Raw genomic sequence first — 27,136 nt, forward strand, 5'->3', positions numbered from 1 at the left:
ATGTTGGTGTTTTATCTTTCACTTGGATGTTATAAATTGCACTGATTAAATACATCTATATAAAACAAAAACGGTGTCTGTCTTCATTTCAGGCTGCAAATCAACAAAATGTGATTATTTTAAAGGGGGTGATTCTTTTCTATACCCACTGTAAGTGTACTTCATGTTCTGTCTTGTAATGTGTGTATATATTGTGCCATGTTTTTAAAAACTGAAGACTGCTGGCATTGAATTTCTTCTTATGACTCAATAGTTCATACTTTCTCACTTTCAGTGGCAACCACAGAGTACAGCAATGTAAATTGCATGCTATATTACAGTGTCATCTTACCTATACAACATTACAACAGACTCGGTTTTGCATGGTTAATCTGACAAATGATTGCACTTGTTTTTCCCACGGCTTTGATCGACGGCTCCTGCGTGTCTCTGGAGATTGTGATATTAAATCACATTGTCTGTTGAGGATTATATTGTTCCATAATTCTAAGGACTCCTTAATTCTCCAACAATATCTACATATATTATCAACAATTGTCTCATTAGGCATTCTGTTTTGCATCCTTGTGCATTGACGGGCTCTTGATTAATCGTCCAGCTTTCTGCAAGTTTGAGAGAGTTTGCATGATATCATCACAAAAATCATATTCTCCATCTAGATCAAGGCAAGGTTGAGACATTCTTCTCAGACCTTTCAAATTCTTGTGAAATGATAATCCATCTCTCGTTTTTTGGGTTTGAAACTACCTGGACATTCCAAAGACGTTCCTCAGGCTGTAGCAGCAGATGATTTCCTTCAGCGTTTTCCGCATCTCCTGACTCCTGAAAGCGTAAATTAGAGGGTCGATGACTGAGTTGCACATAATGAGGATGAGGTACATGTTGAAGTGCGACATGAAGCACATGCAATAGAGGTTTCTGGGACAGGAGATCATAAGGATGAGGTGGAGAAAGAACGGAGCCCAGCAGACGATGAAGATCCCCAGAAGGATGGTCAGGGTGACGGCTGCCTTCATGCTGGCTCTCTGGTGGATGGAGTTGTAGCCTGGCAGAGCAGCGATGCGTTTGACGTGAGAACGTGCCAGCATGAACATGTGGCTGTAGAGGGAGGCCATGAGCGCGAGCATGATGAAGAACATGGAGACCAAGCACACAATGACAGACGTGTTGTCAGAATAGATTATGAAGACGATTCCACAGCCAGTGCAGAAGGTCCAAATCCCACCAATGATGAGCACGGCCCGGCGCACCGTCATGATGTTGTGATATCGTAAAGCGTAAAAAATCGTTACATAGCGATCAACGGCTATAGCTAGAAGACTACACATGGATGCCACCACAGAGATGCAGATCATAGAGTCAAAAACGTTGTCCATCTGTCTGATGAAATGGTCCTCCACCACCAGCTGGCGGTTGGTGAGTAAGTAGATGACGATGGTCTCCCAAGCGTTGGAGACGCTCACCAGCATGTCAGCCACGGCCAGGCTGCAGACGAAGAAGTACATGGGAGAGTGTAGGTTTTTGTTTTTCACAATGGCGCAGATGACCAGAATGTTCTCCAGCAGACTGATGATGCCAAGGATGAGGAACACCTCGATGGCGATGTTGAGCTGCTCGCATGCTTTAGGCTTGGCGTGGGATGGGGTCTCGGTGGCGTTGAGGAGGTCCGAGATGGGGCTGGAGTTGACACGGATGGCCCAATGGGACAGGGTAGCCTCTGAAGTGTTCATCGTGGATGAGGGATTCAGTGGGAATGTTGTAGACTTTTCTTGGAGTCACTGGGTTGGTAGACAGGGCATCTTTAACCTGCACAAAATGAAACAGATAATGTTTAAACTAGGAAGGGTATCTTTAAAATTAAGGTTTTTTATTGACATTGATGGTTCCATGAAGAACCTTTAACACCCATGGAACATTTCTATTGAAACGTTCTTCAAAGTGGAGAAAGTTTCTTCGGATGATTCAAATGTTCTTCACACAAAAAAAGGGTTATTTTGAGAACTGGAAAGATTCTTTGGGGAACCAAAAATGTTTCTTCTATGGAATCACCAATCCAGGCTCATTGAAAATGTGCTTGTGGCAACTTTCCTGCGTCACCGATATTATGTGCTTTACTACACATTTCGCAGCAGTTTCAGAGTGAAATGTCCAGTGAGTGGCGCCAAAACGTGCATTCAATATGTGATCGTGGCCACGTTTTTATTACGTTAGTACAGGCACGTATTGCTGCATTTTTATTATATTGGTTTAGGCATGTGTTGTTGCGTTTTTATTATGTTGTTCAGGTACATATTGCGGCGGTTCAGAATTCAACTGACCAGTGTCGCTAAAAGGTTAATGCTCTATCGTGTTGGAAAATAACATACCGCCTAACCCAACCCTAAACTTACCCGATTAACGAATGCAAAAGTGATATAAAAACGCATTCGCTGTATCGGGTGAGCTACCAAGCAACTTACTGTTAGAAAACCTATAAAGATGAACTTGGATATATGACACTAACATTCGAAAGTGTCAATTTTAAATCTCGCAGCATGTTAAAATTGTTTTGAGGTCATAAAATAATATTGTGCAAGGAATTCTGTGAAAAATGAGGCTTTATGTTTTAAAACTCTGGCCCTGTAGCGTCTGCATAGGATCACTGATGACCGTTTGGGCTGTATGTCTTAGAGACCCTTTTAGCCTTTTGACATTTGCATATAAATTACACGGCTGGCCCCACAGCCTACATTTATATGGGTGCTAAATATCCAAAGGTTTTCCCCAACCATCCAGAAGATACTAAACAGAACAACACTCTGGTTTCCCCATCTGACTTCAAACACATTCCAACGAGAAAACATTCACACTCAGTGCCTGGGTGGCCAGTGAACCACCTCCACACTACACATAACACACACACATAAAGACAATTTCTTTATTTAGGACATAATTAAGCTTTATAAAATGTATATGGTATATGCATGTGGAAATCATCATGAAATCATGAAAATGCATATAAATAGTACGCAATAGTCCCACTACTATTAGTACCAAATAAAAACTAAAACTCGTGGTATTGATACGCAAAAATGGACTTTGGAGCGCATATGATATACATGCCAAAGTCCATTTTTGCGTATCAATACCACGAGTTTTCGTTTTTATTTGGCATACTATTTATACGCACTTTCATGAGATCGGGTTGCCATGTGTTGTATGTATGTTCCCCTAGTACAGTATATGAGCCCAGTTTCAACTCTTTATTGGTATTAGTTAAACTCTAAATGTGTATATCCAGGTGTAGGAATGTATCTCTGAATGTATATCTTCTAGCCATTACTTTCTTGTTATCGAAACGATCTGCTCTTTATTGCCTAAACAATGGTGTACACTACGTGATGATGAAATGCATCATACTGTTTGTACCATACTTAGGATAAAACTGTACCAATTCTCCAGACCAGCAATAAACATGCAAATGGGCCATAAATGGAGACAAAGAGAATTTCTCCCGCTCAGAATTCACGCCTTGTATTGGCCAGGGCACCAAAGATGGAAGAGGGTTAAAAGTCCCAAACCCAAACCAATCATTGCTCAAACCTTTTGAGACAGACCCTCTACAAGACTCACTCCTCTTGAGTCTGAGTTTCTGGCAGTTTTCTCTTCAACTAATTTTGTCGATTCTCTGTTCTTCAGAGGAACCCGATGAAAGCCTCCAGCTCACTCCTAACGAACTCATCAAGATCCTCCGTTGTCTATCCATCCGAATGGTTGTTCAGCAAAGCCAGTGCAAGTAACCGTTTCCAATTATTTAGATGCATGCCTAAGTTTGGGCCCCCCTTTTTTAAGGTGATTTTGATTCTCTGATGATTCTCATTAGGTTGTTATTCTCATTCGTGATGTTATATACTGCCATTTTTTGTCTCTCTCTCTCTCTCTCTCTCTTTACTTACTTCCCTTCTTTCTATATGTACATGTTTGCTTAGTTTAGTTGTATGTTAGCTGTAGTTTCATTTATTAAATTCCTTATATTCACAAGTGATTGTCTATGTGTTGCTCCCGATTCAGAATGCCTGAAGGTTGATCTTGCTACATGATAAGTTACTGCTAGCACTGTATAAAGTATGAAGCCAGGAAGATAATCTTTCCTAGAATTTATCAATTATTATCATCTCGATGGACGAACAGATTAAATAATTGTGATATTGATTCTGCTACAGTTAATTCTGAGATCAATATATATATATATACACACACATACAAACCCGATTCCAAAAAAGTTGGGACACTGTACAAATTGTGAATAAAAACAGAATATTTACCCTTTGAGCTAATTTGCTACATCGTACTTTGTGTGAAAAGGAATAAAAGTTGTCTGAATTTTACTGCCTCTAATGTTAATTTCAACTGGGAACTGCAGCGATTCATACGCATAGGTAAGTTTTTTGAGTTTTTAGAGCCGTTGTAGCAATATGGTCTGTGAAGCTTGACTGATCATCGATAACAGCTCCTATGTTTCTGGCTGTCCTGGAAGGAGTTATGGTTGACGAACCCAGCTGTATCACTGTATTTCCAGTGAGCCTGGGTAGAGAATCACTGTGAAAACCCTTTTGGAATCTCTATTTTTATTTTAAAATGTGAGTGGTGCTCGCTCATGCAAAGCTTGCATCCAGAATGGTAGGGTGTTGTGGCTAACAGTGCATTGCTGTTTGGTTGCTAGGGTGTTCTGAGTGGTTGCTAGGTGATTGCTTGCAGGTTCAAGTGAAAAGCGTCCAATCTCTGACATTCTAGATATGCCTTGAAATCCTTCATCAGTGAAAGTCTATGGGACTTTTCCCCTGTTGAACCATCTTTCAGGGGAAAAAATGGTAATCTGATCACTTAGAAAAGTAATAGCTCACTTGCTATTGCTATCTAAATTGCCAAAATGCATAAATATTTGAGTTACATAGATTATTTGTCATTATTTCATATTAACAGTTTGGGGTTGGTGAGATTTTTTAATGTTTTTGAAAGAAGTCTTGCATGCTGCAAGTCTTCATTTATTTGTTCAAACACAGTAATGCTGTAAAATATTATTATAATTGAAAATAACTGTTTTCTATTGTAATATATTATAAAATGTAAATTATTCCTGTGATGAAAGCTGAATTTTCAGCATCATTACTCCAGTCTTCAGTGTCACAGAAATCATTCTAATATGCTGATTTGTTGCTCAAGAAACATTTAAATTATTATCAATGTTGAAAACCGTTCTGCTGCTTCTTATTTTTGTAAAAATGTAGTGGCTTTTTTCACTGTTTGATGAATAGATATTTCAAAAGAACAACATTTATTTGAAATAGAAATCTTTTGTAACATTATAAATAGCTTCACTATCACTGAATAAAAGCTGAATAAAAGAATTAGTCAAAAAAAAAATCTTACAGACCACAAATGTTTGAACTGTAGCATGACAGCCGAGATACATTTAAAGTGGGGGACGTCTTGTGTGGGTTATTTTAACCCTGTCATGGGTAAGGAGTTAATTATTTTCATGTGGTATATCAACTACATTTTCTAATATTTCCATTTCCCAATTTAATATATTGATGCCTCATCAACCCTGTACATGCTAAACTCATCTCTAAATACGTTACACGTTAACATTAATGCACACCAGTCTTAAGGAGGGCACCTTCCTCTATCCCACCATACTAAAGGGTCTAGGTTTTTTTGCAAATCCCCTAAATATAATTCAGAGTAGCACTGAAGCTTACTTTATAGTATACCTCACTAAAGAGCATAAATATCACAAAGAATTCAGCATGAAAACCAAACTGCACGCACGTGTCTGGTAATAGAAGCTCCACTGTATGACATTTTAAAAAATAAATAAATAAAGGTGTTATTTTTTTAGCTTTCCTGGATGTCGCCCACAGCCAGAGAACAAACCTTTGATCACACACAGATGCAGTCATGCAGACGATACCTAATAACACTTATGAATTCTTCTCTGGCACTAATTCATCATCTCTCTTTCTCTCTAATCTTTGAGATAGCACTTTAAAAGGTACAAAAATACATGATCATGCCCCAAGGTCTTCTAGCTACTGCACGACATGATATCTAAGCACTACGCACATCCTCAAAAGCATATGATCATCTGTTTTGTGACAGAAGGCCAGTACGGTTTTGAAACAAGCCCATTGTTCATAAAAAAAACAGCCCTGCAAGTATTTTACCAGTGAATTACTTTTCCTGTGAAAGAGGAGATTTATTGTGGCTACTGGTGAGCATCGCTCAGGTCTCTGGATAAAGGATCCTCTATCTGAATGTATGCGTCAGAAGGCTTTTGCTCAATAGTGTGCATCTACTGTCTGCTGATGACTCTACAGTAAATGAGTCACTGCCCGACAGAACATAGAAACAAGAAAGTAAGAAGTACACCGATTCACAGCCAAATCAAAGGACTGTATTGACAGCTGATGGCAGGAGAGCAGTATATAATACGTGCTGAGAGCTGGATGTGTCAAACAGAAACACAGAAAAGATTAAATATGTTGAGTTACAGTCTTTTCCTCCTACCAATGAGTTCCTACAGTACATTTCAGCATGGACTAGTTCACTTTATGAGCGATTGAGCCTTGCATACTATTAATACTAAACAATTTATTTTGCAATATAATTTGTATATTTAATTTAAATGTGTTTAAATATGTTTAAAAGAATATGTTATTTACATTTGAATGAAAACGTATTATGGTTGAAATGTGGTTGGAGTTATTGCTGAATGTATGCTGTCAAGCTTTTATGCTAACCTGAAATATACTTTACTGTCATTTCTATTGAAACTTGTATGTCATGTATTTAAAAAATATTCATTATTACACATTTGTCGCAATTTAGTATGTACATTAACTTTAAATATAATCAAATTTAGAATGTTAGTCAACACATCAAAATAAATGTACTTCTTTAAACACGACAAAATATTATTAAAGCATGATGATTTAAACTGTACTTTTAAGTAAAACTTAATTTGACATTATTATAGTGCATTTCAGTGTACCTTAGTGGCCTTTTATTTCATTAATTTTGTTATCTGTAAGCACAGATTTTTATATATATAATTTGAAGATCTGAAGTACATTACAAGTGCACATTATATGCACCTTTTTAAGGCATGAATAAGGCTTAAAAGCATGTAAAAGGAGAAAATTGAGCATAAATCCCATTGAAAAGGGACACTACAAATATCAACTGTATAAGGGTGCAAAAATCATATTAGAGACTGAAGCTGACTGTCTATCAACACACACAACAATGCAATAAATGAAGGAATATGGAAACAGTGTTGCATTATAACTGTGGAAAAGTCCTTTAAGGAAGGTCATTTGCGATTTGCACTGCAGTGGTGACTCACGCTCACGCCATCAATAAACTGTGAACTAGAGTGAGTGTGAGACAGCCACAGCGTTTCAGTCCAGCATTCATTTCAATCGTCACATCTTGTAGCAGTTTCATTGTTTGTGGTATAGTCCCTTTCATTTTAATAGGTGAGACTACATCAAACATCAAATGAAATGCATGTCTAACATAATGACTGTGATTTGGACAAGTAAGACCTGTTCCTGGTGGTTTATCCATGAAGTACCCTTTATATTGGTCCTGGAACATGTCGTGGTTGATGACGGAATAATTGAAAGCTTAGCTGCACTCTCAGAGAAAAAGGGTACAAAAGCTGTCACTGGAGCAGTACCTTTTCAAAGGGTACAAATTGGTACCTTATTTATCCCTAAAGTGGGATGCGTGTACCTTTTGAAAAGGTACTACTCCACTGACGGCTTTTGTACCTCTTTCTCTGAGAGTGTATAATGCAAATGACATAAACTGAGTTTATTCTAATATGATGGACAACCTACATATTTTCAGAATTGAGGTGGAGGGATGCATAAGTGGCCAATAACATTGCACAAAGAACAACGGTGAATATATAATGTTTCTGTGGGAATATTTCCTTTGCAAACTTTAACAACAATGTCAGGTGAAAAAAAATAAATAAAAAATAAATCCTTGCAGGTCCCAGGTGGCAGAAGAAAAAATCTGTGATAGATTCTAGCTTACAGTGCAAACACATTAATATCAAGATTTGACATTTCAAAGGATTTCATGTTGTTGTTGTTGTTGTTTTTCCAGAAACGTGCCATCAATAGATAAAAGCAAAGCTATCACTCCCATTAGAATAATTTTCACATAACTGTAGTGGATCTAGCATGCTTTGCACTGTGTTGAAATTGAGTGTAATTTTATTTTGTTTTTCAGTATTAAAGGTGGGGTAAGCTATTTAAAAAAAAAATGCTTTAGAAAACTGATTCGGGCCAACTAGCAAAACAAACTTGTAGCCAATCAGCAGTAAGGGGCGTGGCTACTCATGATGTGGAGGAGAGAGCGTTCAGTGCACAGGACGGATATTAGCGAGCCGAGCGACAGAAAGATAGAGATGGCGAATAAAAAACAAAAGAGGAAAACGTCTGCAAAACAAAAGAAGGCTTAAGGCAATAAGGCAAGAAGTAGGACCCGTGTAAATATCGGATCAGCTTTCCAGCGCTGGAGAGAACTCAAGGAGCGTGGAACGCCGAGGTTGCTTTGTTGCTTCTCGATAGGCGAGTAACACAGTGTCTGCGCCGCAACAGCTAAAGTCTGTCTAGTACACTGGACGCGACAAAGTGAAATGCCTTTAATGATTTAGAAGTGCTTCTATTGTCTTTGTGATTAACATTGTGCAGAAACATTGATTTTAACATGCTATAGTTATCATCTAACTTGTTCTAACTAATTCTCTCTCATCTAACAGGATCTATTAAGTTGGTTCAACAAAACATTATTTGTTTAAATAATAGTCTTGTTGTATGGACCCCAACTAATTGAGTGGAAATGTTTTCTTCATTTAATCAAGTTCATTGAGCAAACTGTTTTGATTGTGTGCGTCTAATGCCTAGGCCATTACTTGCTTTTAAGAGTCCTCTAAAACAGATACTGTCAGAGCACATGATTCAATTATGAGCGCCAGTGCTGGCAGATGGTGTACAGTAGTTACAGCATCTTCCAGAGGGGAATAACCAGCAAAACCTCCACCCCATAATAAGAAGACGCTCACTGCTGGCACATGCTAATAAACTGCATCTGATTCAACATATTTGTTGTATATTCTAGCTAAATTCATTACCAGCCCGCTTCAAAAGTCCAAAGGGAACAGCACCTACTAATCTTTGATTATTTTCATACTATTTGGAATGAATTTTTCTAGTTTTCAAAGAAACTGCTGAATTTGGGGAAAGCTTATTTTTGGCTAGATAACACTATTTTAGTGCTAGAATGTTTTTAGAAGAAACCAGTCAAGATTCGCTGGATGGAGAGAATCTTAAACTGCATCCATTCGTCAGGTCATATTGTGCACTTAGAGGGCAAATGCATCTTTTTCGCTTTTTAAATACATGGCTTTCCCTTCTATTATATATTTATGTTTTTTAATCTACTGGACAGCTCTACTCCCATTCATGGAAAAAATAAACTCTAAACCCTTGTGTAGATCAATGTACTGATTATGACAATTATTTGTGTTTGTTCGAAAATAGTTTGCTCTGAAGCAGTACTAAATACAGAGTGGTAAAGTGTGTCCTTGAGGAGCATTTGCTTCTTTATATAAAGCCTGTTTGCTTTTTACTTCACACTTTACTACGTGTTATTTATGTATTTTAAACAGAAGTGAGCAAAAATAATTTTGTGTCTGAGAACATCAACAAAAATGTTCCCACATGTACACATACAGTTCTCTGTGTAATTGTTTCCCATGCCTTATGTAAGGGATAGCGTATATCTAGCCTGTTGTTATCGCAGAATAAAGGGAACTTAATGGGAATTTGATGGGAATATAAATCACTCTTTAAAAGAGGACATCTAGAACGATGCAACCAACTATGTATATCAAACCAAACATTTAAAACCATAAAAGAAGTGGTGATCAAGTGTTTCAGAAAATGAAGAGCAAAAGCCACAAGGATCCATCTCGAAATGAAATCTTTCTGGTATAAAATGACAACATTAGCTTGAGTACAGTTGTATCCAATTTGGTCCGTGGCCTACATGAAGGTAAAGCATTGGACTATAATTCACACAATATCATAACTGTAAATAACACAGAGAAATAAAAAAAGTTCAATATTTCAATATTAAATTATTGATTTTTTTTAAATAATTTTCCACCTAGTCTGAAAAACATTTTTTTAAATATGTAACAAAGTGAAAGCAATAATGAATGCTTGGAAAAAATGTTTGATAGCAAAGGTTTTGTGGATAAAAAAAAATCGAAATCAAAAACACCACAGAAAAAAAAAGTAAAAATATTTAGCATATAATGCAGTTATTTAAATATGGCTATGAATAGAACATTTCTGTCCTAAATTTTGCTCTGAATCCTTGTGAGAATTTAAAAATAGATGACAGTTTCAGGCTCCTTATTAGAAAGTAGTGTTTTGACAGCAAACATACTTTCTATTCATCTCTCTCTCTCTTTGCGTGATTCTGACCTACAGTTTGTACCTCAGAGACCATCACCTGCATTCAGACTCATTGCGCATTAATTCAGCTCTTCAAGAGTTCCTATGAAAGGATTAGATTTCATTTATTGACACACACGCACACACATACACATACGCACACACACACACACACACACGCACACACACACACACATACATTATTTTGATCTAATTGGTCCGTTCTGCTCTTGTGTAGTGCATGTGAATCACGAAGGCCTCTGCGACCCCACACAAGGACTGAAATTGATCTGCCAGCATTGTGCATTTCTCAGTGCAACGAATCATATTCAGATACAGAATCCTTTTATGATGGCCTGTTCTCAGGGGTGAGACGTTTCTGGAAATTGTGTTATTTAAGAAAGCTTATAACACACCTTTCCACTGCTAAACAATGGCAGCAAGCGCATGCTGACTGCGGTGCACTGGAAGATGAGTCGCTGACCTCCAAAGCAGATGAATCCTGATTAATAAAGATACATCATAAACTTTTATGATGTGTGGTTAGAAGCAGATGCGGTCATTCCTGTTATGGTTGGGGTTTGAACTCAGTCAATAAACGTTGTTCAACGTTGTTCAGCCTAAAAGGGTTGAAATAAATTATTTTAATAGTTTTGTTTTTGAGGTATTGAAGTTATCTTCCCTTAGGAAAAATGTAGTGTTCTTAACGGTTGTCACCATTATGTTATTTTAGTTTCATTATCATGGACTTTCAGTTTATTTCACATCACGCTCCTGTCTCCTTTGTTCTAGTTTTCCCACCAACCAGCAGTAACCATAGACACCCATTATAATCAACACACCTGATCTCCCTTTAGTTCATTATCACTGTGTATTTAAGTTCCTCTGTGTTTCGCAGCTTGGCTTACTGTTTGGATTACCTTCTATTGTATTCTTTAATAAACTGTGTTGTTTTGGATCGTCTTCGTCATCTTTGGGACTATACGTAATGAATAAGGCCACTTAAGTGTACTTAAAAAGAATCGACATTCATGACTGTGGTTCTTAACACACTAAAGTACACTTTTAAATAATGTCAAATTAAAAAATTATTTTAAAATACATTTTAAATGATTATATTTAATAACCTTTGGTCATGCATTAAAGAAGTGCACTTATTTTGATGTGCTGACTAGCATAATAAAGCACTGGTGAAGCACTTGATTATAATTTTATCTGTAGTGTTTTATTTGATATTTTATTTGAGTTTAATATATTGTAGTAAATTATAACTGCATCATTACGTATGTGTAATTACAAAAATATTAAAATACATGACATACATGCATCAATAAAAATGACATTAAAATATATTTAAGTTTTTCGTACATGCTTGTCAGCAGTTACACTTTAACCATATTTCAAAGACAGAGTAATTATGAAATTACATGTAAAGATGTACTAAAGTTCTATTTAAGTACTATAGTTAAGTACTTACATATTAAGTCAATAAAACACTCTTCATTTTTAATTATTGACAATTGCATTTAATATAAATGTAAACTATAGCTAATGAATTTGTAATGATTTTAAAAAGGCTAGCGATTTTGGTCATTTTGTCAGGAATGCTTTATAGTGATAAATCATCAAAACCATTGCTAATACTTACTGATGCTTGTGCTGTTGTTTTCCCTCCAAAAATTATGTCATTTCCTGGAGGATGATGTCATTGAGCAACTGGATTTTGTTAGGAAAGTGATGAAAAAAAAAACTAAAATGATCACCAGTTGCTGACAATCCTCTTGTTCGAGCACTCATCTTTCAGTGAGGCTGGTAATACAGTCCTTTAATCATGACTGTGAGGCTTTGGTGGACTCAGGAGCGGAGGGGAATTTTTTAGACATTGGTTTCGCTCGGACTCTCCAGATACCCATGGTGGAGCTTTCACAGCCCCTCTTTGTGCTTGTGATTAACGGCCAGTCCTTACCCTTCATCACTCACACCACTGCACCACTAAGACTCATCACTTCGGGTCAACACACTGAGGACATTCACTTTCTCCTTACTGACACTCCCACTGCTCCGTTGGTTCTGGGTCATCCCTGGCTGGTCCTCTATAACCCTCATATTAATTGGGGAGGCAATGCTGTCCTGGGCTGGAGCGAATATTGTCATGCTACCTGTTTGTTGTCTGCGTGTTCTCCCGTCTTCTGTTCTGTGTTTCAGGAGGATCACTTGGACCTGTCTAACGTGCCACGTGAGTACCTTGACCTGAAGGTAGTGTTCAGTAAGTCTCGGGCTGCTTCTCTACCTCCTCATCGTCCCTATGACTGTGCAATAGACTTATTACCAGGTACGTCTCCGCCTAAGGGCAAATTATATTCACGTTCCACTCTGGAGAGGGAGGCCATGGAGAAATATATTTCTGATTCTTTAGCAGCCAAGATCATCCGCCCCTCTTCATCTCCGGCCGGTGTGGGGGGGGGTTTTCGTGAAAAAGAAGGACGGTTCTCTTCGTCCATCTATTGACTATCGGGGCTTGAACGACATCACGTGGAAGAATACTTATCCTTTACCGTTGATGTCGTCGGTTTTCGAGTGTCTGCAAGGGACGTTATTTTTTCATGAAATTAGATCTCCGCAACGCTTTTCATTTGGTTCGCATGAGAGAGGGGGATGAATGGAAAACCGCTTTTAATAACCCCAGGGGGCACTTTGAATATCTTGTTCTTCCCTTTGGCCTTTCCAACACTCCCGCGGTTTTCCAAGCATTCGTTAATGATGCTCTGAGAGATATGCTAGATCAGTTCATTTATGTTTACCTGGATGACATACTGATAAACATAGGAACATGTTCAGCACGTCAGACGAGTGCTTCAGAGGCTGTTAGAGAATGGGCTTTTCGTCAAGGCAGAGAAATGCGCTTTCCATGCACAGTCTGTTCCTTTTTTGGGATACATCATCTCGGCCGAGATTCCCGAGAAAGTTCAGGCTGTGGTGAATTGGCCAACCCCAGATTCCCGCAAGGCCCTGCAGAGGTTTCTGGGCTTTGCCAATTTCTACCGGCGGTTTATTCGCAATTTCAGCCAGCTAGCTGCCCTTTTGACGGCCTTAACCTCAGAGGTGGGGGGTTGGTGGGGTACTATCCCAGCGTTCCCCCACGGACGGCAAGGTGCATCCCTGTGTGTATTTTTCTCACCCCTTGTCCTCTGCCGAACGCAATTATGATATTGGTAACAGAGAGTTGTTGGCAGTCAAGTTGGCCTTGGAGGAATGGCGTCATTGGTTGGAGGGTTCGGGGGTTCCTTTTGTCGTCTGGACCAATCACAAGAACCAAAAGAATGAACTCTAGACAGGCCCGTGGGCTCTTTTTTTCGGCCGATTCGATTTTTCCATTTCCTACTGTCCAGGTTCTAAGAACATCAAACTGGATGCATTATCCTGCATTTTTGATCATTCGGAGTGCCCGTCCCTGCCCGACCCCATTGTGCCAAGGAAACTTTTTATTTCTGCTGTCACGTGGGAGATTGAGTTGAAGGTCCGCACAGCCTCGCAAGTGGTAACGCCCCCGCCCTTGTGCCCACCGAGCCGGTTGTTTGTGCCAGAGTCCGTAAGGTCTCTGCCGACGCACCTGGAGCAAGGCCAGGTTGACCCTCCTGCAGGTGGGGGCGTGCACCAAGGTTCAGGCCGATCGCCACCGGTCGAAGCCTCACGTTTACGTCGTCGGTCAAAAAGTGTGGCTTTCAACCAAGAATATTCCTCTCCGATCCGTCAGTAATAAACTTGCTCCCAAATTCATTGGCCCGTTTACTGTCACCAAGATTATTAGTCCGGTGGCAGTCCGCCTCAAACTTCCTCCTGCATACAGGAGAATTCATCCGGCATTTCATGTATCCAAGATTAAGCCTGTTTTTCATTCAGCCATTAATCCGCCTGTCCCGGTTCCTCCCACGCCACGTCTCGTAGATGGGGAACCAGCTTATTCGTTAAAACGTATTCTGGACTAAAGGCGGAGGGGACAAGGATTTCAGTACTTGGTGGACTGGGAAGGTTACGGTCCGGAGGAGAGAAGTTGGGTGCCTGCTAGGGACATACTGGACCATTCTCTTATCGATTAATTTAATCGTCAGGTAAGTCTTCCTGGGAATGCCAGGAGCACTGCACATGGAGCACACACACACACACACACACATAGAGAATGTATCATATGATAAGTTATAATAACTGGTCACAGAGTTATGAAAGCACTAAGGTTTCCTCACATTTAGTGCCTCATTCTTGTGGTGTGCTGCTGCCACAAACACTGAGCTCTTTTACAGATCAGTGAGGGATTTTTTTTTTTTTTGGATGATGCCTCAGAATATTTCAAAATGAATGTATTTGTTGTCTGCTGTGTCTTGTTGTGGAAAAACATGTGCAGAACAGCTTGATTTCTAAAGAGAGCTTCAGAATGTCCTGGTGTGACACTTCATGAATAAAACATGTTGGGAACACCTTGTGCTCCTCCAGTCTAATGACACTGAGACCTCGTATCTGAGTGCTGGGATAATGAACTGTTTTGTTTACTTTTCACAATCCTTAAACTCTCAGCTTATGCTCTTGAGACATATAGAATGGATGAATCACAGACGCGCACGTCACAGGAAGTCTTTACAACAAACACGCAAAAATGGTAATCAGGGTGCATTTCTATTCCACACGATATCCAAAACATTTTAAGATGTGTTCTCATGAGTTTTTGAATTTCAAATAACCTTGCAGCTTGAATGTACAAATAGCTGTTTAAGTCTATTGTTTGACTAGGCTGAGACCTCGTATCTGAGTGCTGGGATAATGAACTGTTTTGTTTACTTTTCACAAGCCTTAAACTCTCAGCTTATGCTCTTGAGACATATAGAATGGATGAATCACAGACGCGCACGTCACAGGAAGTCTTTACAACAAACACGCAAAAATGGTAATCAGGGTGCATTTCTATTCCACACGATATCCAAAACATTTTAAGGTGTGTTCTCATGAGTTTTTGAATTTCAAATAACCTTGCAGCTTGAATGTACAAATAGCTGTTTAAGTCTATTGTTTGACTAGCTGCTATTTCTAAGAAATGTGAACAAGAAACTATTTTTACTGCACTGTTTTCTGAAAACCTGGTTTTAGAGTTAGATTGACAATATACTGCTAGCATGTGCTATTAAATTATATATATTTTTAATTAACTAAAATTACAGTATCACATTTTATATTGTTGCCCTTGTGAAAAAGAGCACATTTGCATACTTTTAAAGACTACTTATTATGGAAATTATATGCTTTAAAATAAATTATATTCTTTAAAAATATAGATTTAAGTGTGAACTGAATATTATTTAATTGCATGTTTACTGCAGTTCAGTGAAGATGTATTATAGTTTACATTTATACTAAATGCAATTACCTGAAATAATTTAAAGTGCTTCTTAAGTAGGACTTAAGTACATCTTTATCCCCCGGTTTCACAGACCAGGCTTAAGCCTAGTCCCAGACTAAAATGTAAATCTGAGCTGTTTCAACTGAAAGAAACTTGCACTGACTGATCTTAAAATATATCAGTGCCTTTGTTTTGTCTCAAGATGCACACCAGTAATGTTTTTTTTCTAAGGAACGTTTATAAAAATTACTTGAATGTCCTAATTGAGCTACGGCCTAATCCTGGCTTAGTCTAAGCCCTGTCTGTGAAACCAGGCCTAAATGTAATTTCATAATGTCTTATACTGTCACTGAAATATTGTTTTAATTTTGTTATTAAGATTTAATTTTGATATTTAGATTTAATTTTAATGCAACAACGAATAACACACTACAATTAAAATAACTTTTTAGTATGTTAGTCAACACATCAAAATAAGTGCACTTCACTAAAACACGACAAAGTATTATTAAAACATAACGATTTAAAGTGTACTTTAATGTAAAACTTTTAATTTTATTTATTAGTGCACTTTTAAAAATTGTGTTAAGAAACCCTGCACGTCAGTGGCCTTTTATTTCATTAATTTTATATCATTTGCAAGACTATCTTTTAAGATTAGAAAGTCCACATCAAGTGCACATTCAATACAATTTAGCACACTTCTTTTTCTCATGGGTGTGTTGCTTTTTACATTTTTGTGCTGTTTCGTGGATTGTTTTACCATATGGATTTTTTTCTACAAAAGGCTTTTTATTAGCAGGTTCTATTATGACAACTTACCCAATATAGTGTGACAACATGCTGATATTGGGGGTCTCTGTATCTCCTGTATATATTTGTATATAGTACAGAAATATACTGAAGCATGCATAAATCCAGAAGTGTTGAAGAACAAGTATGAGGAAAAGATGCAATGTTCTCTAACAAGTCATTGCTAATATTTACTTTTTAAAACAGGTTCAGGTTCAAGTTTCTTTATTGCTTTATTACTAGATTTGATTTGCAATGTATGACTTCATACATCTTGACACACTTTTAACAAACAACACAGACAGTGGACAGCATAATAAATATAATAAAAGTCCTCCAAATTCACATCATCACTTGCAATTTTTCTACAACTTGTAATAGCTGCTGGAACAAAGTTGTTTTTGTATCTCTCTGTTCTGCACTGTGGGAATATAAACCTTCATCCAGAAGGAAGAAGCTGGAATTCACTGCGCAAAGGAGTCGTCCATTAACATCGCTGTAACTGTCAGCCTACTAAATCATTTAACAAAGAATTTCTCTTCTAGACTTCCAAGCCGAGACACTGAAGGAAAAGATGAAAATTGATTCAATAAAAAGAACAGAATCAGTCATCATGGTTTTGTCAATGTGAAAATGATAGTTTCCTTAAACAAAACAAAACAAACGCTTTTTACACACAGCTTCACAATCTGCTTCAAAGTCCAGTTCTGAGTCAATAATTGTCCCAAGATATTTATAGGATTTCACACATTCTATGTGTGAACAATTTGTTGTTGTCAGAAGATTTTACAGCTGAGAAAGTAAAAAATGCATATTACAGTATGATAATCTCACATTTATAGAATAAGCTACAAGCTACAATGTGCTACTTGCTATTTGGCAACAAACCGAGCATCCCACAATCATTTTAAAACACATATTTTGGCCATTTTTCTTACATAACACTGTCTTTACATACAGTATGTGGCATTTCTCAGTGGTGTGATGCAGATCTGTGTTGATTCCCCAGGGCCTATTAAAGCAGGGAGCAACTGATTCAGGCCTGTGGATTTAAACCCCACTCCAAATAAACAACCTCCTTTATCTAGAGCTACGTGAATGTTTATTGCTTTTTCTTAAATAAGCTCAGAAGACCTATCATTCCTGCTGTGGTTTGTGTCCATGCAGAGCTGCAGAGGGCACACACACACACACACACACACACACACGCACACACCAAGAGAGAGAGAGCGAGATGTGGCATGATCTGCACACACACCCACGCAGCTCTGACTCAATCCCACGAACACGCTCTGCAATGTCTCAAACCCAGTGATCCACCTACCAGCATTTTTGGGATCAGAGGTGCTTTCCAAGTTAGTAGATCTCACATTCTCAACATCTATTTATGCCGCGCTTACAAAGACAATACAAAAAGCACATAAATAGTACAGATACTGTACATACAGACAAACACACACAGCTGAACTGACTCACATTGCATCTACCATATAATGGTGGAGAATATGCTGTCTATTAGCACTGAAATGCCAAATGAGAGATCATTTGGACCATTTGCTTCAATTAACCAATTAAAAAAAAGCTTTTCCCAGAAGTCCCTCTGCATCAGGGGCGTAGCCAGAAATGTTTCAGTGCTTTAAATATAGTTATGGCAACCCTATAAACTGCCCACTGAAAAGGTAGCTAGAAGCAGGAATATCTATGTATAAGTTAACTTGGACAAAACATCTTCACACTCCAGCGTTAGTTCTCACTCATTTGTGCGCATTTTACAGTCATTGCATTCGAGACTGTATTGCATAATGTACAGTAGCACCAGCAGTGCATGTGTGGCAGCGGTACAGTAGATGTCGAATGGGTCTGGCAGTTTATGTATGTTTCTAAGCCATCTTCTGAATCAAGTGTGCATCATTGATCATTATTCAGATCAAAAATACTGTCTTTACGCTCTGATTTCTGCAGTATAACACAATTTAAGGCAGAACTTTCACAGCCAAGCAATCCTCCAAGCAGGCCTGGTTTTACGGAGGTGCTATAAGCACCCTCAGTTGAAGCTGTAATAATAACATATCAGCGAAAGAGATTTGGCAAACGAGCAGTGCGCATTTGTGTTTGCGCTCTGGAAAGCATCAAAGGTTTCTATTTCCAATGTGTTTTGCCTTGAGTAATGAACCATTCACAGACATACCTGTTTAATTTTATGAATGCAATGGCCAAGCAGAGGCATTAACGCCGTTGATTTTGTCCAGTGTTGAGTTCTGTGCACTCGCGAATCCTCTTATTACAACAAACAAAGTGTAACACAATGTAAATAAGAGATTCATTGCATAGTGCAGAGAGTTTAACGGAACTTCATAAGATCGCCATAAGATTAGTGACAGCTTGTTAGTAATTATAAAGGGAGTGTTCTTTGTACCATAGCAATGGATGGGACAAAAATGTAGGTCACAATAGATTTGCACCTCACTATTTTCAGAAGCACCCAGATTTGATTCTGGAACTGGACCTGCCCTGCTGCCATTAATACAGTAGCCTATGTCTACTTCTAATAATTTAACTTCTCGATAATTATGTCAAGTAATGTGTATGCTTAACCTAATTCATGAAAGTAGTATATTTAATCTGAATGTGTAAATATATGTTTACTTCATCGCTATCACACAAGAGTGTGTGTGTGCTGGGCATGCTGTTTTCTGTTTATAGATGCTGATATGTGTGTGACAAGATTTATAGATCAGGCCTGTCTGACTGACGCAAGTGTATTTTTTGTTACATGAATGAATTAAATCATGAAGAACGACTGGAGACGGATTGGAGATGCTTTTTCTTTGTGTTATAAGCCTGCTGCATGCTTTTTCAACGGCTTTCAAAAAGTGGTGGGGACATGTTCCACCCGTCCCACCCGCAAATTAGGCCTATGCAGCACAAAGGTTCAAAACACAATACTTCTAAAGCATTGATTAGCCTAACATTAATGTTAATTTTAAAATGTACTAATACATTATTAAAATTAAAAGTTGTATCTGTTCACATTTGTACCTGAGCTAACGTTAACAAAGATTAATAAACAATTAATGCATTAACTAACGTTAACTAAAGGAAGTTTATTGTAAAGCAATACCTCAGTCTGAGATAATCAAGTGAAGTGAAGGGACGTGTGGCGACCCATACTCAGAATTTGTGCTCTGCATTTCACCCATCCAAGTGCACACACACACACACACACAGTAGTAAACACACACCGTGAACACACACCCGGAGCAGTGGGCAGCCATATTGCTGTGGTGCCCGGGGAGCAGTTGGGGGTTCGGTGCCTTGCTCAAGGTTCTCACCTCAGTCGTGGTATTGAAGGTGGAAGAGAGCGCTGGTTATTCACTCCCCCCACCTACAACTGCCCCTAAATCCCCAATCAAGAGTGTCTGTCAGTTCACGTTCAGCAGAGTAAACATTAAGGACCATAGAAATGAGCACAGCTCCAAATATGCAGTTTGTTGTGGAGAAGAGTATCGAACACGCTTGGTTCAGAAGTTTCTGATCGATAAATCCATCACCCACTTGTGGTCTAGTTTCATATGTAGATGGTCCGGATTCATTGCTAAGACTTTTACTTTTTAAAGAATTGATCTGATTGATGTTTGTTTCAATATTTTCAAATTCAACTCCACAAACGCGTGCTTTTTTGTATTGTATATTTTGTATCATGGATTGTCTTTGTAAGTGCGGCATAAATAGATGTTGAGAATGTGAGATCTACTGACTTGGAAAGCACCTCTGATGCATTCTATTATATCCTTACGTCGAAAACATAGCATTGTGGGTGGGACTAACAGAAACGGACGAATCATCATTTTGACAAGTGTATGGTATGAACCTACAGGAAGAGGGAAAACTAAGAAACTGCATGTAATTGACCATGAAAACTTGCGTTTAATATATATATATATGTTTTTAACTAAATATATATATATATGTTTATTATAATTATCGTTTAATAAATTACATCCATTTGGAAAATTACCAACTTCTCACAGTTGAAAGTAGGTGGGCCCATACCCACCCGTAGCTTCACCACTGCACTGCAGATTTTCACATGTCACTTTTGTACTAAAATAAATATTTAGTAAAGGATGTTTTAGCTTCGGATGCTGCTCTCCAACATGTCAACATCCTTACAGTAGATCCATTTACAAACACTTTACAAATTGATTGAACTGAATCATTATCATCGATCAGTATTTTTCCCAGATGTCCTTAAGTTGCATTATTTTCATAATGACAATTTAAGCAACTAATTGTTCATGATTACATTAGATTTCGTAAAATGTTGTTGCTGTGCTGCTGCTACTATCCATCAATTATCATCTTGTGAAGTGAAAAGGTGAGTGTTTGTGAGAAACAAATCTATCATTAAGGCGTCTTAACTTCAAAGTCCATAATAATCCAAAATAATGTTTCCTCCAGTGAAAAATTCAATTTCTTGTTGTTCTCTCACATCAAAATCCACCCACATATTTGTTTAGAACTGTTTTAGACTGTTTTCACTTCTAAACCGCTGATCTGAGCATACTTCTCTCCTGATTCAGACGAGATGATTTTTCACTGAAGAAAACAATATTATGGATAGAGGACTCGTATTTTAGCAGGAAGCAATGGTTTGAAGTTAAAATGTCTCAGTGATGGATTTGTTTCTTACAAACATGCACCTTTTTAGATTAGATTGTGTCAAATTTTTGTGTAAAATGTTATTGTTTTATAAAAAACATGCTGTTAAGACTATGTTTGTGACTGGGTCATATTCTGCACTATATATGGTTCCAACATGTCACATCACTGTTTTCCTCCCAAGCATTTGAGCAATACTCAATTCAATTCATTCAAAATAATTGTTTTGATTGACTCGTTGCTTTATTAAGTAATTAAGCAAGTAATTAACTCATATATAAATCAGTGTAGACCTACACAACTCTGGCAACAACCTCACAATATGACCTACTGTATGACCTACTCTTTGGCATGCTGATCATCATTTGTATAACCACAGTTTTACTACAAATACCATGGTTAAACTATGGTTAGAGTAGCAAACCCATGGTTAATTTGTGGTCACCATGGTTTAACTCAGGGGTGCCCAAACTCGGTCCTGGAGGGCCGGTGTCCTGCAGAGTTTAGCTCCAACTTGCCTCAACACACCTGCCTGGAAGTTTCTAGCATGCCTAGTAAGAGCTTGATTAGCTGGTTCAGGTGTGTTTGATTAGGGTTGGAGCTAAACTCTGCAGGACACCGTCCCTCCAGGACTGAGTTTGGACACCCCTGGTTTAACTATAGTAACCATGATTTTATTTAATTTTTGGAGGTAAAACCATGGTTAATTTTTCGCCTACAGTGCAAGGGCTGTGCAGATACCATATTGATTGATCGTTTTCTGTTCAGTCTTGTATTGGTACTTCAGGTCTTCCGATGTTTGAATCTTTTATTTATATATGAATCCATATTATATGTAGTTCAGGTAACGAAGAAGCAGGACTAAGTGAGCGTGAACTCAGTATCATGCAGGGCGGTCAGAGACACTGACTGTACTGAACAAAAGGGAAGAGAAGCAGACGAGTGTTACATATCCTACCATTCCACTCCTACATTACTACTTCAGCCATATCTTGAAGTGTCGGAAATAGTAAGAGTGCTACTCCGAATTCAGCCACTGAAACAGATCCAGTGAACAGCCGTCTGCTCAATCGATAAGACTGAGTCATTGGCGCATGGTAGGCTTTGAGACATACCCACAGTCACGCCGTCAACACCCTCAGTTTGAGCCAAAAGTATTCCAACAAAAACTGAATTCAGTCTTCGGAAACAGCTTTCGATCTCTGAACCTGATGAGTCTAAGCAAACAATCTATGACAGATGGAGGAATCACGCACCAAAATATCCGGTTTATACACAACATCATTACACAAGCAGCAGAAAACCATAAAATATCAAAGTTATTTAGCTCACATGCAACAGAAGTTTGTCGTGTTCTGTGTTCGCTTATGCTAAGTTACCTGTCTGAGAGTAATGGTGGTAAGATATCATTCATATTAGTAAACTACATAAACTTCAACATTTAGCTACAATAACATAATACCAGCAGTTCCTTCTTATGATACATCTATAGGACGAAACAATGTATTTTCGGTGGGGTTTTTTCCACATTTGAAAAGTTAGAAATGGCATTTTTTGTTGTTAAGGGTCGGGAAACTATACGCGCTGTAGATTGAATCTTGATGAATGAACGCTGAATGAGATTTCAGCACTAGATAGCGGACAGCGCCGAATCTGATCGGCACTTATTCAGTGAATAAATGAATGGACGAAATACAGTCTGATGAAGTAAAGCCGACATGCAGAGTCCACATGGTTAACAAGCTTAATAAACACAGTCGGCTATTCAGCATCTACCACTGCTCTCTATTCATGCAAACGAGATGGAGGTGCTTTTAGCTTTTGACACAACGAATGAACGAGTAAATATTCTTCAGTACGGTGCAGCAAACGAATATAGCAACATATCTGTCAGAATAATGGTGCATAAGTTTCGGTGGGACGTAGTGCACTTCATTAAGGCACGGCAGAAACGACAAAGCTGAAGTTCAGTAATTTACTCACTTGTTTGGAACAGGAGTGCTGAATCTGTTCACCGCTGAGAATCTCAAAGACTGTGTGTTTCTTTCAGTCCAGAGGCGTTTATTCGCGCTGGAGGAGGATGTTTGAGGATCTCCATGTAGAATGGGGCTCTGCTGCATCAGATGCATATATAGGATCGGGAACAGCCACAGCTCCACCTCCAGAGCTTCCTCACACTAGGAACCAGGCTTCATTAAACACTGGAATCAAAGTCTCAGTTTTCCATAGTGTAAAAGCAGAATGCTAGCATTTTTCTAGAAAAGAGCTTAGTTAAATATATCTTATTAATTTGTAATACACACAGGTCTGAGCCTTTGCTGCTAAAATGCATGTAAAAGCATTATATACTAGTCAAAATGTCAAATAAAATATAACGTCGCTGAAGAATAATGATTGCTATTATACATTGAGTATTTTCTTTTATCCAATTTAGTGCGTGTTATAATATAATCTACACATTTTACTTTCTATACTATTTGTGGCACCAAATAGAATTGCAATAATGGCAAGTGGATGATCTTTTTTTGCACATCACTTGCTCACCAGTGGATCCTCTGCAGTGAATGGGTGCCGTCAGAATGAGAGTCTAAACATCTGATAAAAACATCACAATAATCCACACCACTCCAGTCCATCAGTGAACATCTTGTGAAGTGAAAAGCTGCATGTTTGCAAGACACTAATCCATCAACACGTCTTTAACTTCAAATAAACAAGTCAATAATCCATAATAATGCTTTCTCCAGCAGTGAAAAAGTCATGCCCTTGTTGTCTCTAACGTCAAAATCCACCAACATATTTGTTCAGAACTGATTTTCATTTACATTTACATGTATTCATTTAGCAGACAAAGCGACTTACAACTGTTTTGGTTTGTAAACGGTGCTTGATTTGTGCATATTTCTCTGCTGATTCAGACAAGACGACTTTTTCACTGACGAAAACAATATTATGAAGAGAGGACTCGTATTTTAGCTGGAACATTTTAAAGTTAAAAACCATTTTGATGGATTTGTTTTTTACAAACACACAGACGTTTACTGATGGACTGGAGATGTGTGGATTACTTGTAATGTTTTTATCAGCTGTTTGGACCCTCATTCTGACGGCACCCATTCACTGCAGAGCATCCACTGGTGAGCAAGTGTTGTGATGCTACATTTCTCCAAATCTGTTCCCATGAAGAAACGAACTCAACTACATCTTGGATGGCCTAATGATGTGTACATTTTTAGAAAATATAAATTTTTGGGTGAACTATTCCTTTAATGTTAAGAATCAGAATCATCTTTATTGTCAAGTACTCTGGGCTGGGGCGTAGTTTGTGGATCGTCAATAACCAAAACTAGCAAGTACGGCAGCCACAGGACAACGGCGCCAGTGCGCTCACCACACACCAGCTACAGGTGGAGAGGAGAGAGAGGGTCATAGAGCCAATCAAGTGGATAGGGATTATTAGGAGGCCATGATTGACAAAGGCCAGGGGGGCAATTTGGCCAGGACACCGGGGTTACACCCCTACTCTTTACGTAAAGTGCCATGGGATTTTTAATGACCACAGATAGTCAGGACCTCGGTTTAACGTCTCATCCGAAAGACGGTGCTTTTTGACAGTATAGTGTCCCCATCACTATACTGGGGCGTTAGGACCCACACAGACCACAGGGTGAGCACCCCGGCTCGCCTCACTAACACCTCTTCCAGCAGCAACCTAGTTTTCCCAGGAGGTCTCCCGTCCAGGTACTGACCAGGCTCAACCCTGCTTAGCTTCAGTGGGCAATAGCAACAACAATTTCCAATAGTTAATGGAAACCTCGAATCAGGCTATTAATTAATTGTTTACATTCTTTTATAAGTGCTAACTTCACATACGAACCGATAGGAGCAGTTATCAGCACAATATCAGCACAATCCCCGAATACTCTGCGTGCATTCACCAGCGCCCGAGAGAAGTGTGATAAGATTTGCTCGAGCCATTCCTATCATGAAGTTGATGGTCAAATATGTGATCTATTTGAATTATTTAGAGAAACAGCCACATTAAATGCTATGGAGAAAGTCGAACAGTATCTTAAAAAAGGCAAATAACTAAAAAGACTGATGAAAAGAGGAGAACACAGTCTTGAAGCAGCACTAACATATATTAAAATCTTTTTAAACTATATACTATATACCTATAGATTTATAGGCCTATTACAACTGTGGCATGTTCTAGCTATTGGTTCTAAATGTGCAGGCAGTTGTTTCTTCATAACAATGCTATATTGATTCATTAAAAAAAGTCATTATTGGCCTGGTAATGATTAATAGGCTAGTCTTATTATAACAAATGCTACAGTTAAGGACTATGGTACATGCTTCAGATATTCCAAAAGATGGCATAGATTAAATCATTAAGAGCCTGATGAACTGTTAAGGAGTAAGAAATAAACAATATCAATATAAGAAAATGTTAGGTTAGATTGGCATGTTGAATTAGAACATTCTGTCATACTATAGATTATAAGTGCCTAAATAATATAAAATACATTACATATATATCCTATGTAAACAAGTAATTGTTAGCTATGATGTTACTTTATTGCACCAACTTTGCATAGATAATAGCACAAAAGACTATTTCACAAAAATAAATAAGCAAACAAACAAATAAATAAACCTTATGAGTGAGCATGACCTGGGACTCTACTAAAACAGTTCACACTTCAACCCCAACCAAGGAATTTGTATGAATCATGTATTGATGCTAACAAAGACAATTAAAAATACAACAACAACAATAATAAAAAATAAAATGTAATAATAATAAATATTATATATATATATATATAACAATAATATTAATAAGATAAACATTGTAAGGTGAAGTTAAGGGAAAGATATTGAATAAGAAGCAGAAAAAAATATAAGAAATTTATTAGAAATATATTAGCTGTACATTTGTGCGTGATGTGTAAAAGTGGAACAGTGTAGATGTTCACAGTTGAAGACGTTTAACTGTACATTTGTATGCATTAGTGCAAGATGTGCCAGTGCAAATTTAATGTAATGTGTACTGTCCATGGGGGCAAATAATAAACCCGTGATGGGTAATGGGAAAAAACAGTTTTTGTGGTGTGAGGTTCTGGTCTTGATGGACCGCAGCCTCCTGCCAGAGGGGAGTGACTCAAAAAGTGTGTGTCCAGTGTGAGAGAGGTCAGCCACAATCTTAACTGCCTGCTTCATTCCCGTCCTGGGAATGGACAGGTCCTGAAGAGGTGGCAGGTTGCATCCAGTGACCTTCTCAGCATGTTGCAGTCTTGTCCTTGGCAGTGGCAGCAGTGTGTGTAATGGAGGTGAGTACATGGACTCAGCGATGGAGGTCACCAACGTTGTCTTTGGTAGGTTAAACTTCTTAAGCTGCCGACATCCTTTGCTGTGTTTTTTTAATCAGAAAGTAGATGCTGAACTCCCACTTAAGGTCATGGGTGATTATAGTTCCAAGGAAGAGGAAAGAATTCCACAGTGTCGACTGAGGAGTTACACAGGCTAATGGGGGCAGGTGGGCCTGGCTTCTTCCTGAAATCAACCACCATCTCCTCTTTTTTCACAGCACTGATCTCCAGGTTATGCTGGCTGCACCCGGTCACCAGATGGTCTATCTCCCAACTATAGGCAGACTCATCCCCCTCAGAGATGAGTCTAGTGTGAGTGGCGTCATCTGCAAGCTTCAGCAGTTTGACAGACTAGTGACTGAAGGTGCAGCTGTTGGTGTATATAGTGAAGAGGAGAGGAG

General features: G+C 38.4%; 1 protein-coding gene across 2 annotated transcripts; it reads right to left on the reverse strand.

Moving 5' to 3' along the window:
• Nucleotides 1-23,412, reverse strand: LOC107566557 (melanocortin receptor 5-like). 2 transcript variants are annotated; one of them, XM_016252029.1, is made up of 2 exons: nt 23,344-23,412; nt 1-1,806 (listed from the first exon to the last, which is right to left on the reverse strand). In XM_016252029.1, exon 2 carries the CDS (start codon nt 1,728-1,730, stop codon nt 744-746), a length of 987 nt encoding a protein of 328 aa, XP_016107515.1. In that variant the 5' UTR covers nt 1,731-1,806; nt 23,344-23,412; the 3' UTR covers nt 1-743. The 2 variants fall into 2 exon arrangements, with proteins under 2 accessions (XP_016107515.1, XP_016107516.1); XM_016252030.1 differs by lacking the exon at nt 23,344-23,412 and adding an exon at nt 12,169-12,198.
• Nucleotides 23,413-27,136: the final 3,724 nt, after the last annotated feature.

The sequence above is a fragment of the Sinocyclocheilus grahami genome, unplaced genomic scaffold, assembly GCF_001515645.1.
Source record: "Sinocyclocheilus grahami isolate Dianchi unplaced genomic scaffold, SAMN03320097.WGS_v1.1 scaffold1083.1, whole genome shotgun sequence".
Taxonomy (NCBI): domain Eukaryota; kingdom Metazoa; phylum Chordata; class Actinopteri; order Cypriniformes; family Cyprinidae; genus Sinocyclocheilus; species Sinocyclocheilus grahami.